At 37.4% G+C, this 18,677-nt stretch overlaps 1 protein-coding gene across 1 annotated transcript in view; it reads left to right on the top strand.

Moving 5' to 3' along the window:
* Window positions 1-18,677, top strand: part of LOC127363447 (uncharacterized) — a 38,628-nt gene that overhangs the window by 8,191 nt on the left and 11,760 nt on the right. The window contains exons 2-3 of the mRNA XM_051399883.1: window positions 7,692-7,958; window positions 8,758-9,000. Of these exons, the coding sequence (XP_051255843.1) occupies window positions 7,850-7,958; window positions 8,758-9,000 (352 nt within the window). The 5' untranslated portion in view covers window positions 7,692-7,849. The remainder of the gene's footprint in view (window positions 1-7,691; window positions 7,959-8,757; window positions 9,001-18,677) is intronic.

Below are 18,677 nucleotides of genomic sequence, written 5' to 3'. Positions count from 1 at the left end.
ACGGTAACCTTCTTCTGACACTATCAAGCTTGTCAAAAGCAATGAAGGGGACAATGAGGCTATAGAGCAGTGGTTCCCAACCTGGGGGTCGCCAAAGATTTACAGGGGGTCCCGTAGCCTTTTTTATTTTAAGGGGTGTGAGAAAACTTGAAACATATCCACAGAAGGTTTATATATCAGCATGTTGCCCTATAACTATATAAAACTATATGAAATTGCTATTTTTAAAGTTTAGATTAGATTTAGGTTAATATTGTTTACAGCTGTGAAGGTGCTTGTGTTTGAAGATAAATTAGTACCTGTTGAGGGCAGGAGGTCATTAATTTTGTCTCCAATAGTTATAATTTATCAATAAAGAAGCTGTTGCTACTGAGGCCTACAGGAATACATGGCTCAACAGAGCATTAACTCTGTCAGTCTGGGTACAGGGTTCAAAAGAAACCCGTGTCATGTCTGTCATAAATATTAGTGTTTTATTTTTAAATCAGTTTTTCATGTGTTACTTCCTGTTTTATTTTGTATTTGTCTTCCTCTTGCTTTATTTCCTGCCTGTCTTTTTCCCGCCATTTTGCCCCACCTGGATTGTGTTTACCTGTGTGTCATTAGTTTCCTCCTCACTGTATGTTGCCTGTGTTTCATCCCCTCTGTGCCCGTTTGTTGTTGTGCCTTTGTATCTTGACTTACAGCCCTTTTGTGTCGCTAGTATTGTGTTTTCCATGGTGCTTGGATGTCTGCCTGGTTTTTGGACTCTGCCTCAGCTTTTTTCTTTGGATTTGTTTGCTCATGCTGCCTGACCCTCTGTGTACCGACCCCATTCTGGCAAGTAAAGACTGAGTATTTCTGTATCAATATCCTGTCTCCTGTCATGCATTTGAGTCCAGTTGCTTGTGTTTCCACTGGTCTTAACAACCCATAAATGCTGACCAGCTACCTTTAATGAACCTGAGACACTTCATGAAATCCTGCATCATTAAACCATGAGGAATAAAGCTGAAGTTTAAGGTGTCAGTACTAGGTCTATCACTAGATTATGTAAGTGTGAGCAAGTGATTTCCTGTGCTTTTAAGAAAGTATCTTTTTAATCGTTTTAATATTTTGTATCCAGTCATTTTAACCGACCTTTTATCACTGGTTAACCCAGCATATGTACATGAGTGCACTGAGACCACTGACAGTGACTGAGACTCATGCATGGCAGCCCTAGATCTTGTGGTCTGACTATAAAGAATTATTAATTAAGGAGATGTAACTAAATATGTAATACACATGTAGATTGTCCATGTATGGAGTGTATCCATAATGAAGGCTTTGCTGCATAAATATCTCTGCATAGAGGGACGCTTTTGAAGTAGCAAGAATAAAAAATGTGCTTTATTTCAATATTACATCTGTAAACAATGGGGTATTCAACTTTTTAAACGTTTGTTTAAATTAACATTATCAACCACAGATTGAAATGCTCTAATGTTAAACAAAACATGAATGTCAGTCAGTCAATATACCTGTTCGACCCCAGACATTGTGTAGTTAAAAAGGAAGCTATTCCCATAAACAACCACCAGGGGGTGCTGAACTACCTTAGTTGATACCAACAAAATGCAAGTACTGAAAATTAGTCTAGAACTAGAGCAACTGTAGTTAAGTTTAAGATGCCATGTCAGGATGACTCATGAGCCACATACTCAGAAAGCTGAATTACTCTTGCACATGCTTGTCCCTTATACTCATACCTCTGACTGCTTCAAAGCTAAACATATTACCCTGCTTTGCTCCATTCCCAGGGTTCAGTTCCTGGTAGCGATGTGTTCCATCTTTAGCACCACACTAATGCTTGAAACTGGTTGGTTCTTGCACCAGCATTATGTTTTAATTGCTAAAGGATTTAACTGGTTTGGGTCAGCAGATATGGATATAGTTCAGTCGTCAAAGAATCAGGGTAGGAGGGAGATCCTTAGGTCAGTGAGTTTTATTGTATGAATCACAGTGGACAGACACATACATGCTGATACCAAGGTGACTATGTTTGTGTGGTCTACAAAAAGAATAATGATAGGTAATCATGGTATATAAAATTAACATGCAACTTGCTGAAAACATGAGTACATTATCTTTATAATTTACATTATGGTGATTTACACACAACCACTGGGTAGAAACTAGAAGAAAGTGTCTGGGCTTTACACTGCTCTGCATGCAGTGGCTGCAGAAACTGAAAGTCATAATGTAATTATTAACAGGTTTATTACCTTGCATTGCAATCAGAAGTCTCAGTGTTTAACCTGCAGTGTTCTTTTCTTCTTTTCTGACACCTTAGCAATGGTGTGAATGTGTGATAACACTGTCCAATTCTTGCTATCACAGCAACACATATCTATGTTAAAAGTGGAACAAGAAAGTTGTTTATTTTTCACTCATGCTTATACAATTGTTTCTTCTTAAGCGCAAGTTGAGAAATAATCTTAGCCTAATGGAAGAAAACACATGCAACAGTTTATTTCAGTATTTTGCTTATTTGATTTCTGCTTGATGTATTTTATATCTGAAGTTTAAGGGTTAAGTTAAGGGTTACATATGACACTGTAAGATGGCACACAACACCCCTATATGTTTACTAGGGAGATAAAGTCCTTGCCCCCTCTCTTAGCCAGCATGTTGCACTTACAAGTTGCACTTGTATCTGTAATGTAGTTGGTTTTCAGTGGCACAGAACTACACACTTTGGCTCTGTAGCAGTACATACTGTATAACTATAACTAATATAATATATTGTTGTGATTCTGTTTTACATATATAACGAATATATTGCATCAGGGCACAAATGAAGAGGGGGCATCTGTGACATTTAAAACTACACAACTACGGAAGTGTTTTGGTATTTCTTCATATTGGTATTTTTGTCACATTTAGTTACCTTATTTTCAATAATTAATACAGACCTCTTCACAAATTAAGTCTTTGGCTTTGGCCCACATGAACTAAATGTTAAGTTATCCTTTATTGATCCCCGTAGGGGATATTCATCCTCTGCATTTAACCCATTGTATTAGGAGCGGATCTGAGCCAGTGCCTTCCTCAAGGGCACTGACTAAAGAATTAATGTCACATACATGTTATGATGGTGGGAGAAACTGAGCACCTAGAGGAAACCACGCAAACTCGGCCCTGCTCCAGCTGGGATGTGCATTTTGGATAATGCTATGAGGGACTGCCCTCAGTGAGACCTTATCTGTGTGGAGGCTTTGAATGAACACAAAGCTACTGTGAACTATTAATGTCAACCAATATTTTTCCTTTTATTTTAAGTTCAGCTGTGATTAACGTTCTTCAGCTCCGGTGGATCTTGAAAAACATTTGGAAAACATTCTGCTGTTACTGTCGCTGTCCAAGGTGCTGATCCTGGGCCCTCCAGGAATGCTGAAAGTTTCCTGGGTAATGACGCCTGTTGTGTTTATAATTAATAAAGTGCCTACCTGTCTACAGTAATGTTACAGGCTTAGTTTCTACATTTTTACATTTACATTTATTTATTGATGTTGATTTTATTGTTTTTATTGTATTAATTTTTGGTCTTCAAATGTTATACATAGATTTTTTTTATCTGTGTTGTGTCAGTGTTGTTATGTGAAGCACTGGGCTGCATGAAAGGTGCTATGTGAATAATAAGGGTTGTTAAAACCTTGGTTTCAAGTTTGGTCGTGACTTCACCCACAGGAAGTGACTGAGCTCGGGTAAAACTGAAATGGTCTCACAAACAGAATAAGTGTGAAGAGAGCCAAAGCATGACATGGTGTAATGGAAGGTACCCAAACTGAATTTTATAGGACAGGGTCTGAATACTTATTTTAATGTGATATTTACATTTTTAATCAGTATTTGATGGATATTGAGCGACATTAGACATTGATTAAATGATTTTAACGTAAGGCTCCAACATAAAATGTGAAGGTAAAGGGGTCTGAATATTGTCTGAATGCACTGTATAAAAACATACATGAACATTAATCTATTTGCAACACAGGCACAGTGGATGCAAGAAAAGATTAACAATAAAATGTTAGTATATGGTGTGATATGATTAAATTCAATGGTCTTATGTTTCATTGATGTACAGTGATTACTTGTTTTTCCTGCCATTTTTTATTTCAAAATTGTATGGATCAGGAACGAACCTTGTACAACAGACAAGCTAATGTATCTTGCCAATGGGCAGGAAGTGTAAATCTGTCAAAGTATGCTGCGGTCAAAACCACTGCAGTGTGAGTTTTGTGTAAAAGGACAGGAAGGAAGAACAAAGCTATACTCAGAAGGAGGAGTTGATAAAAAACTCACATTTATATATAATGTAACTTCTCTCTTTGCTTTATTTTTGCAAAGTAGAAACATTTCCACAGAAGCAGAGCAGCAGAGCGACAGTGTCGGTGCTGGATGTGAAGATGGGGCACACTTTGCTCTGTGTGCTTGGTTTATTCTGTGAGTACATCAGTGACTTTCTAATTTTGTGTCTTACATAAGCAGTTTTGTTTGCATAAACGTGATCAATTGATTTGGTTGTTTCAGAGTGGAGGACTGTGTTAAATGCACTGCTGGAATAATTATTTTTCGGCTAATTGTTTACGCACATATTTGCACAATGCATGTACAGTATGTGATCTAAGGCATTCTCAACTGCTGCCAAATTGATATAGGCCACTGACCTGTATTTAATAAGATGTTGCTTCTGATAATATAATAAAATGCATTTACATGTTTTGCTTTTATCCATATGAACATAATATGCCCTCACTAACTCTCGCTCACCTGCTCCTGACCACGTTGCACTCATATGGCAAAGAGAGCAAGGGAGGAGAGAATGTGACCTAGTGTGTTGAGGTCTGCCTCTGCACCAAGCAAGAGTTAGGCGAGGTTATTATTGCATGTTAATATGGATAATAGCAAACATGCAAATGCATTGAGCACAGAATAGATTTTTATTTGCCCAAACAAAATAATGTTTGCTTGCACAATTCTCTTCAAAATAGAAATAATTTGCTTCCAAAATATATTTTTCTGTGCTCTGCCATTGTTTGCTCAGGGAATGAGGCACAAATATAAAAGCCATAAACTTCTAGTCAAGGGAAATAATGGTGAAATCTATCTAATATTACTAATTTTTCTGTGGACCCCAGGCTGAGAACCACTGGTCTATGGTATTGTTATGTATAAAACCTTTAGAATGTAATGTATTGCTTATATACATATATGTTTGTATATCTATTACATTTTAATATATTTCTTTTAAATGTATTTCCTGCTTCTTTAATAACTCACAGAAAATCATCACATACATGTTTGATACTGTTGATTGTCTGAACAGAAGTTGCCAAATGCCTTGTATTATCCTCTGATGAACTTTAAATCTTTATTTTAGTGCTGAATACACTCCTCTGTGAACATGCTGAAGGTGACCAATAGTCTTTTCTCTGCTCTCTCTCTCTCCTTCCTCTTTGGGGTTTTTACATGTATATATCATTTTACCCATGTATCAATTACAATAATGAAATTACTGATTAGTGCCTCAGAGTGTAATATGCATTTTTATGTATTGGACCCTCATGTCAAACTGTATATTTACTATAGAGTCTTTTTACCTTCATACAGAGTGCTTTTCCACACATTATCTGATCATATTCACAGGACAGAATAATGAAGAAAAGAGGACTGAGCACTCTGATGTTGGGAGCAGAGAAACAGGTAATACAATCAGTTATAACTCACTCCCTCCCTCCCTCCCTCACTCACTCACTCACTCACTCACTCATTTTGTAACTCTACTGGTGTAGAGGAGGAAGAGGAGACCCAGTTACAGTGATCCAATCAGTATCAATACAGTGAGTCTGGCATTTGTTTTTGACGAAACTAAATATATTTTGTATTAATAATTATTAGTTGATTAAATATGTAAGGGCATCGCATTCACTTGAAAAACTTGTTTTTCTGACAATTTTTTTTTTTCTTTTATGGAGTAATTTTTTTTTCTGGAATTATCGAGATGTTTTGAACTCTGGCGAGAACCTCCAATGGACCCATGGTGACCTCCTTCGCCCGCATACATGCCCCTCTTCAGCTAGTCCTCAGGTACCTGTGTAGAGTCGACAAATTAATGATAATACCATCTATATAACTTAAAGACAGGACTATTCCAGTGTCTTAAACCCAGATCAAAGTAAAACTTGATTGAACTATACAAGCTGGCGCTTGTTTCGTTATTTGAATAGACATAAACACATAAAGTGTCTATTTTGAAATGCTCTCTAAACTCTAAAAATTATCAGAAAATCAGAAAAGATTATTCCGAAAAAAACAACCATAAAAGCAAATTACTCAGAAAAACAAACCAAATAATAAATTTTCAAGTGAATGCATACGCCTGTGAATAAAAGGTTAAAAGACAGTATGTTTTGATCTTTGGTCATTTTCTATCCTGACTATGCACACAAACAGTTGGAAAACAAGGCTGTTGTGACTCTGCAACCAAACTGGTCTGAAATAGACAGAGGAGAGAAGATCACCTCAGATGTGAGATCAAGGGACGGAGGAGACACCTGAGTGGACGTAGAGTGAATGAAGAAACAACCAGCTCAAGAAAACCTTCAAATCAAAATGAACACAGAGCCCGGTCTACTACTGTATCCCACAGTGAGAGTACAGCCTGTAAGGGCAGAATGAAACATGCTCAAACAGTCTTGAACAGATTGGAGTGATCCCATCAAATTGACAGTATTTGACAGTAAGTCTCATCATATTTATTTTAATATTATACAGTTCACTAAATGGCTTGGTTGATATAAGTAAAGTAAATCTTCAAGTTTGTATGTACTGATTGTACAGGATGTATTTGGATCCACTATTGATACATGTTTACATTCTGAAAATCACTCTCCCAACAGAACCTCAGTCTGTCCTCACTGTGTCTCCATTATGGCTGAGTCCTGGAGACTCTAAAGTGGATGGAGGTTTCCAGCAAGACTGTTCTGATCTACCATACTACTGTTGTTTCCAGCCGCTACCTGGCAGCAGCAATGGGACTGAACAGGACATCGTACATGGACCAACACACAGCAGGATATAAGTGCAGAGCTGGAGATCCAGTGTACACACTGATTATGCAAATCCCAGTTTGTCTGGTCTGCGTCAGTTTGTTTCCCACCTGTCCTCTCAAGAAGCAGATGTTATGTCATCTAGTTTCTGTCTGTGACCAATATAAAGGTCTTGAAACTAACCTATGTTAACAAATAATTGGTGTGTACATCTGTGGGGTGGTTACTGTTTTTTAGCGCTTCTTTTGGACCAGCGAGTGCCCGAGTACCTCCTCATGAAGACTAGAGGGGGAGTTATGGAGCTAGATTCTTGGTTAGGTAGCCAGATAGCGGGAAGCCCAGTTGGAGGCTGCGTCTGCCTTTTGTGCACACTGGTGGGTCCTAACACATTGCATTCCCATTCTCCTGTGTGCTTGCGAATATTGTGTAAGTATGGATGGAGTCGTAAAAGTTTTCAAGATGGAAATCATAGTTTGACCAAAATCACTGCACTGTGTTGCAATGTTTGCAGTAATCCTCAAAAATAAAAAAAAGCAATACATATTTACATTATGACATTATTAATCTTAAAAGCACTGTGCTCTGTTTGATCCACTATTACATGTTGTTTTTCAGATTTTCATCCATCAGCGTCTCTCACAGTGAGTCCTGACAGAGTGCAAAACTTCACCTCTGACTCTGTCTCACTGAGCTGTGAGGGAAACTCTACTGAGTGGAGAGTGAGGAGGTTGACTGAGAACAGCTACCATTCATACTGCTCCTCCTGGGGGACAATGAATGGATCCACATGCAACATAGACAGTTTCTGGCAGAGTGATGCAGTGTACTGGTGTGAGTCTGGATCAGGAGACTTCAGCAACGCCGTCAACGTAACTATTCAGAGTATGGTTTCATTACATTTTCTTTTTCCTTTAGAAATTATTTTAAACATCACATTATGTGTTTTAACATATATTAGAATCATGTTGTACACAGCATCTACATTGAGGAGTTCACTGATTGCTTCATCATATCAGCCTATTTTATAAACATTCAGTGTTAGTTTTGATCATTATTAATTACCATATAACATAAAGTAATAGTAGTACTAACATTTAGCAGTGCATTAGTCCACAAAACAAATTACACCAACATGTTTTCCAGAAAATAAACCATTTGTCTTCTAAATTAATTTGTTAAATTTTAAAGATTATTTTACCAGCAGGTATAAAATCAAAGAATCATCTTTGAATATTTTGTACTGGCCACCACCAACACAATTATATGAATTATTATCAAATTAATTAATGAACACAGTTAAATACTTTTATTGTAATTTTAACCATGTACATCATTACAGTCTAAGCTTTTATCTTATTGTTTCCACAGAGAGCACCGTCACACATCTCTCCTACAGACACTGAAAACCATTTCATCATCTTATTATGATGAGGATTGGATGTAGTATACAGTAGACTTATGTAGCTTTATGGGTGATCTGTACTTAAGTTTTCAGTGTAGTTTGTAGAACCTTGTAGACACCTGCTGTTTATTTGGTAAAATTATACTTTACAGACACATAAGTTGTATGTACAAAAGATAAAACATCAGACTTTATGATCACTCTGTAAAATATATCAGTGATGTGTGAATTCAACCAGCTGATCTGACTGAAACCTCATATTCTTTGACTGTTTTACAGAAACAGATATTATCCTGGTGAGCCCTGTCCATCCTGTGACTGAGGGAGATTCTGTTAGTCTGAGCTGCAGATTGAGAAGACAAACATTTGAGTCCAATGTGTTTTTCTATCGAAATGAGAAACTGATTCAAAATGATACCAGAAGGGAGCTGAATATCTCTGCAGTGTCAAAGTCAGATGAGGGTTTCTACAAGTGTCAATACTCACAACAAGTGTCAGCACAGAGTTGGATGTCAGTTAATGGTGAGTAGGATTAAGCATTTTCTGCATTTTCTTTGAAATAGCATTAGTTTCAGATAGTTTCAACTGTTGCATTAAGTAGAAAAGACTGTTTCCTTCTGAGCTGAAGAAAGTCTGCATCAGTGGTTGTGATAGTCATGATTTATTGTGAATGGGTAATAGCACACTGTATACTGACATATTTGTGTATATATTGTACCATACAGCATTTTCATTCCATGGGCCGAAGTAATAAATAATAATAATAAATAAATGCGATTTATAGTCCGGTGCGACTTATATATGTTTTTTTTCCTCTTCATGAGGCATTTTTTGACTGATGCGACTTACACTCCGGAGCAACTTATAGTCTGGAAAATACGGTAGTTTTTTAAATAAAGCTTTGGTACTTACATTACTGTAATAGTAATAAGAGTTTTAAACATGGTGTTCACATTCAGGAGACTAATGCTGCTTTAATCTCACAGCTACGTGGTGTGTGTGTGTGTGTGTGTGTGTGTGTGTGTGTGTGTTCAGGCTTTGAGGGCGGCGACCCTCCTGTCTTCCTGGAGTGCGGCGGCTCTGCAGACTGTCTTTCCTGGCTCGCCGTGCTTAGAGACGCCAACACCGAGACGCTCAGGCGACGCATCGCACATCTCCACTCTTTCATTAACACGCATAGCGCCCGGGAACACACACACGCTGCCTCAGACTGCGGCGAAGGGAAGAAGATTTGCAGTAAAAGATTCAGAGAATAACCAGGAATGTAACTAAAGTACTTAAATGATCTTCTATCATATTGATGTATAAAATGTTCGGCTCAAAGAAAACTCAAACGCTTCCTGAACTAACAGGATGATCGAGGTGTTCTGGTTTCACTTTTGTAGAGCCGTCCCTGCAGCTGCATCCTGGATACTTTTTATTCCTGAAAAAAGTGCTTCATGAAGCCCCCTCCCCCACCCAACATTTCCTACAGCTGCAGCTTCACATTAAAAGCATCTAACTTGGTAATAATTGGTTGAAAAAACAAAGTTAGCGGATGTAATAAAATGTCTCTGCAAAGCCCAAAATTCATCTGATTGTGATCTATTAAACTATTTGTTTTCACAACTTTCTAATATTGAGAAGTTGTTGTAGTTGGTTTGCAGAGCAGAGTCCATTATAATGGAAACCAAGTATCTGTTTTTATTTTATATGTCTTACTACTTATTACTGTATTTATTAAATTATCTGTTTGTGATCATTGATCCTTTATGTTTTGGGACTTAAAAAAATATCCTGCATTAAAATATTACATATATATTGTCATTTCTTATTTCATTTAAATCTGTTGGCTGTTTGTAATTGCAACAGTCTTTTTATATTGATTCAAGTGGAAGTATTATTACTCAGGCCAAGTGTTATATTGCTATGCTAATGAAGACTGCTTGTCAAATTGATTAAATATGTGTTTATTGCAGTAATTGAGATTACAAAACACAGCTGATGAAGTTGCAAAGGTGTTTTCAATGAAATCTGTGACAAGGGCAATATAGTATATATATTATGGCATGCCGTTTAGGAAATTAATCTTTGAATTTATGGAATGAAACTTTGAATATATGGAATGAAACTTTGAATATATGAAATGAAACTTTGAATATATGGAATGAAACTTTGAATATATGGAATGAAACTTGACTGGTCATCAAGGCACTGCTGCCATCTTGTAGAAGTGAGAATGAGTCAGTCAGGAACCTTGTGGCAGCAATACTGAGCAATGAGGACATTATTAACTCATTGGTAAGTGCTTGTACGGGCCAAAATCCCTTCCCATAGTACCCGTGCCCAATACCGTTCTCCTGACGAAGAAGTTCACTTCCTTTTTAATGGTGGCAGGCCGACTACAACAGGCCTCAGGCTAAATCCTGACAGAAAAAGCAAAAAAGTTTTCCAGTTTAAGAAAGTATTGTAATATTTCAACTGATGCCATTTTGTAAAAGCAGCTAATTCAGAAGGCTATCACTTTGATGAAAAGGATACAACTAGGTTTTGAATTTCATTCAGTATTCTCACATTTTTATCAGTATATCCAAGCTTCATTCCATATATTCAAAGATTCATTCCATATATTCAAAGATTCATTTCCTAAACGGCATGCCATAATATATATATATATATATATATATATATATATATACACTATTCATAATGGCTTGCCCTTTCTTGGAGGATGTACTGGATTAGGAAGCCCTAATCCTCAGACGAGCATTTAGTCATGAAAGAGTCTTCTGGGACAGGTCAGACCCATTGGCTGTTGGAGATGACAATCTCATTGAGAGATACAGATTCTCAGGTGATGGACTAAGATATTTATGTAGGCTGCTGGGTCCAAAAATACAGCACCAGACGGCAGGAAGCCATGCTCTCACTGTACCACAGATGGTCTGTGTTACAGTGAGATGTTTTGCAAGTGGGAGCTTCCTTCATTCTGTTGGGGATGCAGAGAACCTCAATAAAGGAACCATTTGCCGTACATAGCCTGGCTTGGTGGGCCGCCCCTGTGCCAGTTCTATGGGCTTTTTTTTAACTGCTACAATCATACAGACATTCAACATGTCAGCAGACACCTAATCTATTCACCTCATTTGTTCACTGTTACCTACTTTAAAGTCACTGACCAGCCTGCAAAATGTTCTTGTATTTAATTTTAACTTGCTGCCAGGTCCTTTTTATGGCCAGGCAAGTTTGTTCTTTATGAAGGATAGAAAGATAAAATAGATAAAAATAGATTAAATGACACACATTGTGGATAATTGTTTGCACTTAATCATACTTTATATTTTCTGAGTAACATGCACCTCTACTTGCCACATTTAAAGCAAAGTGTACAACAGTTGATTAGTGGACTTAAAGTAACTCCTTTAGTCCTTTAATTGGAGCCTAATTATGACAGTTCCAGTGGAGCACTGTTTATTCATTGTACAGTTTTGGACTACTTAAGCATTAAGCCGGTCCGCTATTGTCTGCCAGGCTTTCTCTCTTTCTTTAATTATTGCATTGGTATTGCCCTTTTTTTCTTATATCTTCCACTTCTTCATAGAACTCCATCAGGAGCTGTTGTTCAGCGACTCTTATCCATGTTCCCATCGGTGATTCTGTGAGCGATCGCGAGGTCTATTTCAGTATGCCGTGAACACGCACTCATCCCGACTATCTACACCTGGCTTAACATAGCCGCACCTTTTAATCCTGGCTCCGCAAACGTGCAACCAATTAAGCCAGAATGCACCGAGCAGGCTAGGTCAAGCCGCGCTTGCTCACTTATCCTGGATTTCTTTATCCTACTTTTGTGCAATACCCCACAGATCTTTATAAAGATAAACATAAAGATAAATATGAAGATAAACATAAAGATAAAGATAAATTTAAAGATAAAGATAAATATAAACATAAACATAAACATAAAGATGAAGATAAATATAAACATAAAGATAAAGATAAATATAAACATAAAGATAAAGATAAATATAAACATAAAGATAAATATAAACATAAAGATAAATATAAAGATATACATAAATATAAAGATAAACAAAGATAAATACAAAGATAAACATAAAGATAAATATAAACATAAAGATCAACATAAACATAAACATAAAGATAAATATAAAGATATACATAAAGATAAAGATAAACAAAGATAAACATAAAGATATACATAAATATAAAGATATACATAAATATAAAGATAAATATAAAGATAAATATAAAGATAAATATAAACATAAAGATAAAGATAAACATAAACATAAAGATATACATAAAGATATACATAAAGATAAAGATAAAGATTAATATAAAGATAAATATAAACATAAAGATAAATATAAACATAAAGATAAAGATACATATAAAGATATACATAAAGATAAATATAAACATAAAGATAAATATAAACATAAAGATAAAGATACATATAAAGATATACATAAAGATAAATATAAACATAAAGATAAATATAAAGATAAAAATAAAGATAAAGATAGTCAGCAGTACTTAGAGTTATGATGAAACTGTTAAAATCTGTAAATGAGTTAGATAGATAGATAGATAGATAGATAGATAGATAGATAGATAGATAACTAACTGATAATAATAATAATAATAATAATAATAATAATAATAATAATAACAACAAGAGGTCAATTTAGAAGAACTAATAGAATAAAGTAGAATAAATAGCTAAATAACGAGCATTGGGTAAGTGTCCTAATGTGCATGGTCAAATCCAGTGCTTGAAAGGCCGAAGGTGCATAAGTAGTGTCAGTCAGTCAGTCAGTCAGTCAGTCAGTGGTCACATAATGCAGGGTGCACTGCGTCAGGAGATATAGTTAACTAAAGGGCAGACACATTGGAGTTTAGAGTTTTCCTCCCCTGGGTGGAGTTGAAGAGCCTGATGGCGTGGGGGAGGAACGATCTCCTCAGTCTTTCAGTGGAGCAGGACAGTGACAGCAGCCTGTCTCTGAAGCTGCTCCTCTGCCTGTAGATGGCGCTGTGCAGTGTCTATGACTGACAGGAGCCTGTTCAGCGCCCGTCGCTCTGCCACAGATTTCAGTCTGTCCAGCTCTGTGTCAAACACAGAGCCCGCCTTCCTCACCAGTTTGTCCAGACAGGAGGCGTCCTTCTTCTCAATGCTGCCTCCCCAGCACACTACTGCATAGAAGAGGGCGCTCGCCACAACAGTCTGATAGAACATCTGCAGCAGTTCTTTGCAGATGTTGAAGGACGCCAACCTTCTGAGGAAGTATAATCGGCTCTGACCTGTTCTGCACGGGGCGTCTGTGTTGGCAGTCTTATCATCCAGGTGTACTCCCAGGTATCTGTAAGTCTGTACCAACTCCACACAGTCACCGTTGATGGTCACAGGTTCCGGGTGAGCCCTGGGCCTTCTGAGGTCCACCACCATCTCCTTGGTCTTGGTGGTGTTGAGGCGCAGGTGGTTGGAGTCACACCATGTGACAAAGTCCTGAATGAGTTTCCTGTACTCCTCCTCCTGGTCATTCCTGATACAGCCCACGATAACCGTGTCGTCTGCAAACTTTTGCAGGTGACAGGACTCCGAGTTATATTTGAAGTCTGACGTGTACAGGATGATGTTGTGGCGCTCCCGTGCTACTGACCACAGTGTCAGACCTGCAGTCCCTCAGTCGCACATACTTGGGTCTGTCTGTTAGGTAGTCCGTTATCCATACCACCAGATGTGAGTCTACTCCCATGTCTGCTAGTTTGTATTGCAGAAGTCGAGGCTGGATGGTATTGAAGGCGCTGGAAAAGTCCAGAAATGTAATTCTCACAGCACCGTTGCTTTGGTCAATAAAATTAAAAATATATATTAAAACAATATTTCTTATATAATTGTACATATATTTCACACATATAAATAAACAGTGGTAACATTAGATACAAATATTAAAAAAAACACAGCGTTTAGGTTAACAAAATAAAAGTCAAAATGCAACAGGTGGAATATTTTTATATATTTAGAATAAAAACTACATTGTACATATATAAATACAGACATAAACCACAACATTAACATTTATAGACAGTAAAAGGATGCTGGTATAAGTACTTTGTGCAGGTATGTTTGTGTACATGAGGTAGGACAATATATACAGAGTACACACTGTGAACTTTTACTGATGGTATTTGTATATAAATATATAATAATACTGATTGATACTGAATTAAACCTCCATTATAATTAAAATCAGGTGAGTAACGGTTATTTAACGGGCGTCTCAAAAACATTAAACAGTATAAATACATAAAACTGTAAATGTTTTAATGTTTTAATGTCAGTTTCACAGAATAAACAAGTTTTATATGATTTGTTTTTTCCCTCTTCGTTGTTCTCGCGACATCTTGTGGTCCTACGAGAGCAGCGCAGCAGGCAGTTCTCGCGAGACTTGCGCGTTCCAAAGGTTTTCCACTATGGCCTCCACTCAAACCGAGCAGCGGTTGGAAAAGTTAGTTTTGAGCCCAGAAACCTGTTTTTTACTGCCGGTAAGAGCCGCCGATAAACGTCTGTTATGATTAAATAACAGATTATAAACGCTTTGTGTCACATAAAGCCGTTTTTTATCATGTTTAAGGTTATTTACTTGAAAGTTGTCAGTCGTGTCAACCAAGTAAGGTTTAACGGTTTGAAGGCGAGTAAAATCACTACAATGTAAAGGGACGTTTGGTTTATAAGGACTTTATTGTTTTTAATTATTATTCAGCTTAACATGAATCTAGTTGTTTTATACTAACTTTACTGTATGTTACTAACTTGCTTCACTTTATTTAATGCTCATATGTTTGTTTTCTAGCTACATATTTGAATTTGTCAGCTATTATAACCATTATAAGCTAATTTTAAAAGTAACTACACAATATTGTCATAATAATGGTTAAAATAGAATATATTTATTATAAGTGACCAAATATCTTTCAGGTTTTTGGTTAACATTTAAAATAATTATCCACGAGCTCACAATGCTGCCATATTTATATTTATTTATACTCTGTGTATTTATTCAGGCAGTGATGAAGACCAGGTCCTCATGATGATGATGATGATGATGATGGGGCGAGCAGACAGCTGATGTGCTCTGAGGAGGATGAAGATGAGGAGGATGAAGCTGAGGGTGAACAGTAGCCAGCTGTTGAATCTGTCCAGAGAGCAAACATCTGGAAACTTCCAGAAAGAAGGAACGCTGAGAGTTGGACGGCAGGAGAAAGGTCAGACATGTTCTACTGTTCTAGTCTGTACTGTTGTAGTCTGTACTGTTGTAGTCTGTACTAGTCTGTACTAGTCTGTTCTAGTCTGTACTGTTGTAGTCTGTTCTAGTCTGTACTGTTCTAGTCTGTACTGTTGTAGTCTGTACTGTTCTAGTCTGTTCCAGTCTGTACTAGTCTGTTCTAGTCTGTTCTAGACTGTACTGTTCTAGTCTGTTCTAGACAGTACTGTTCTAGTCTGTTCTGTACTGTTGTAGTATGTACTGTTCTAGTCTATTCTGTTTTAGTCTGTTCTGTACTGGTCTAGTCTGTTTTAGTCTGTGATGTTCTAGTCTGTTCTAATCTGTACTGTTCTAGTCTGTTCTGTTTTAGTCTGTTCTGTACTGTTGTAGTCTGTTCTATTCTAGTCTTTACTGTTCTAGTCTGTACTGTTCTAGTCTGTTTTAGTCTGTTCGGTTCTGTACTGTTTTAGTCTGTACTGTTCTATACTGTTCTAGTCTGTACTAGTCTGTACTAGTCTGTACTGTTCTAGCCTGTACTAGTCTGTTCCAGTCTGTTTTAGTCTGTTCTGTTCTAGTCTGTTCCAGTCTGTTCTAGTCTGTTCTATTTTAGTCTTTTTTGTTCGAGTCTGTACTGTTTTAGTCTGTTCTGTTCTGTACTGTTCTAGTCTGTACTGTTCTAGTCTGTTTTAGTCTGTTTGGTTCTGTACTTTTTTAGTCTGTACTGTTCTAGTCTGTTCTGTTCTGTACTGTTCTAGTCTATACTGTTCTGTACTGTTCTAGTCTGTACTGTTTTAGTCTGTTCTGTTTTAGTCTGTTCTGTTCTGTACTGTTCTAGTCTGTACTGTTCTAGTCTGTTTTAGTCTGTTTGGTTCTGTACTGTTTTAGTCTGTACTGTTCTGGTCTGTTCTGTTTTAGTCTTTTCTAGTCTGTTCTGTTTTAGTCTGTTCGGTTCTGTACTGTTTTAGTCTGTACTGTTCTAGTCTGTTCTGTTTTAGTCTTTTCTAGTCTGTTCTGTTTTAGTCTGTTTGGTTCTGTACTGTTTTAGTCTGTACTGTTCTAGTCTGTTCTGTTTTAGTCTGTTCGGTTCTGTACCGTTTTAGTCTGTACTGTTCTAGTCTGTTCTGTTTTAGTCTTTTCTAGTCTGTTCTGTTTTAGTCTGTTCTGTTCTAGTCTGTTCTGTTCTAGTTTGTACTGTTCTAGTCTGTTCTAGTCTGCACTGTTCTAGTCTGTTCTAGTCTGTTCTGTTCTAGTCTGTTCTGTTCTAGTCTGTTCTAGTCTTTACTGTTCTAGTCTGTTCTAGTCTCTTCTGTTTTAGTCTGTTCTGTTCTGTACTGTTTTAGTCTGTCTAGTCTGTTCTGTCTAGTCTGTTCTGTTTAGTCTGTTCTGTTCTAGTCTCCTTTGTTCTCCTGTGTTCTCACTCTGCCGCTCTGATATCGGCTGCCTTGCTTTGTCTTATTTCCATCCCCTGACTCACTCTGACTTTACTTCCTGGAAACATTTTACAGAACTGAAAGGTTCCTCTCTCTCTCTCAGCGGGGAACGTGTTCCCTTATGTTCTCTAATGTTCTCTAACTGTCGTCTTCTGTCGCAGATCTCACTGAAAGGTTCTGTCGGTTGAGAGGAAACCTGCTCTTCATCCTCAACAAACAGGTGACAGCCAGAGTGTGTGTGTGTGTGCACTTTAACCTAAACCACAGAGAAACCTGTGACACATTAACCCTGTGTGTGTGTGTGTGTGTGTGTGTGTGTGTGTGTGTGTGTGTGTGCGTGTGCGTGCGCAGGGCGGTAAGCTGGTGGAGGTGCTGCTGTTGGAGAGATGTGAGGTTGTGACGGACGATGACAGACGACTGGCTGTCAGTAAGTGACGCACACACTCTGAGGTTGCACCCGGGGCTAACGTTGCACGAGCAGGACATTTTCTCCATAAAATATGATTTCACCCGAATCACTGATGAAGTTGTGTTTTTGTAAAGTAATCAATAAAGTTTGGGGTTTTCTTTGGTTATTTCCTGTTTTATTTTATAGGTTTACTCAAGTCTTGTTTGATTTACTTCTTGTCTTTGTTTATTTTGTGTATTTAGTCTTTGTTTTCTTGGTTCGGTGTCAGTTCCTTCGGTCACTGGATACTTTTGCATTATTGGGTTTTCTGACTTTAGTTCGAATACAATCCTGAGTTTCCTGAGTTGTAACAGAGTCCTGCTGTTAGCTAGCTACAAAGGAGGGATATGCACTCTGAACCTAACATTGACAAACTGAAATTTATTAAAGAATTGAACAATAATAATAACAACAATTAAACTAAACTAGAACACCAGGAAACGGCAGAAATTAGACAAAACTTCCACGTTAAAATCAAAATGGTCCACTTCCTGTTTGGTTGAGGATATGGCTCCAAGAGGCTTTTTTGTACATCTTGACATGTGCCTGTTGATTTTGTGTTCAGGCTCTTATCAAACATGAGCATTTTGGTGCAGATTGGACAAAGTATCCTGAAGTTAAAACAATGTCCTGTTTTGTGGCGACACCTCAAGATTCGGCGCCACGCCACGGACACGCCCTTAGGCGAAAACTCAAGATTTTGATAAATTTTGACTGTAATTGTGTTTACATTATACTGAGTAAATTTGAAGTCGATCCGATCAGTTCTCTAGGAGGAGTTCGTTAAAATACAAAGCGTGCAAATCGCCAAAATGGCCACTAAATCCAACTTATATTCAACCCATATCCATTTCAGGCTTAAATGAACAACTTCAAATTCAAGCCCCACCCATTTTTGAGTACAGATATGAATACAGATAGTTTGCAGTTTCACAATCCTAACCCAGAATACTTTCAACATTTTCTTCACTAGCATTGCTGTACACCGGTACAACTACTGAGGTCCAAAAACTGATCTTGCTAGCAGACTTTGATGCCTCAAAGCATCAAAAT

The sequence above is a fragment of the Dicentrarchus labrax genome, unplaced genomic scaffold (genome assembly GCF_905237075.1).
Source record: "Dicentrarchus labrax unplaced genomic scaffold, dlabrax2021, whole genome shotgun sequence".
NCBI classification, from domain to species: Eukaryota; Metazoa; Chordata; class Actinopteri; family Moronidae; genus Dicentrarchus; species Dicentrarchus labrax.
Note: the sequence above shows the minus strand (reverse complement) of the source record. Positions and strands in the feature narration are given on the sequence as shown.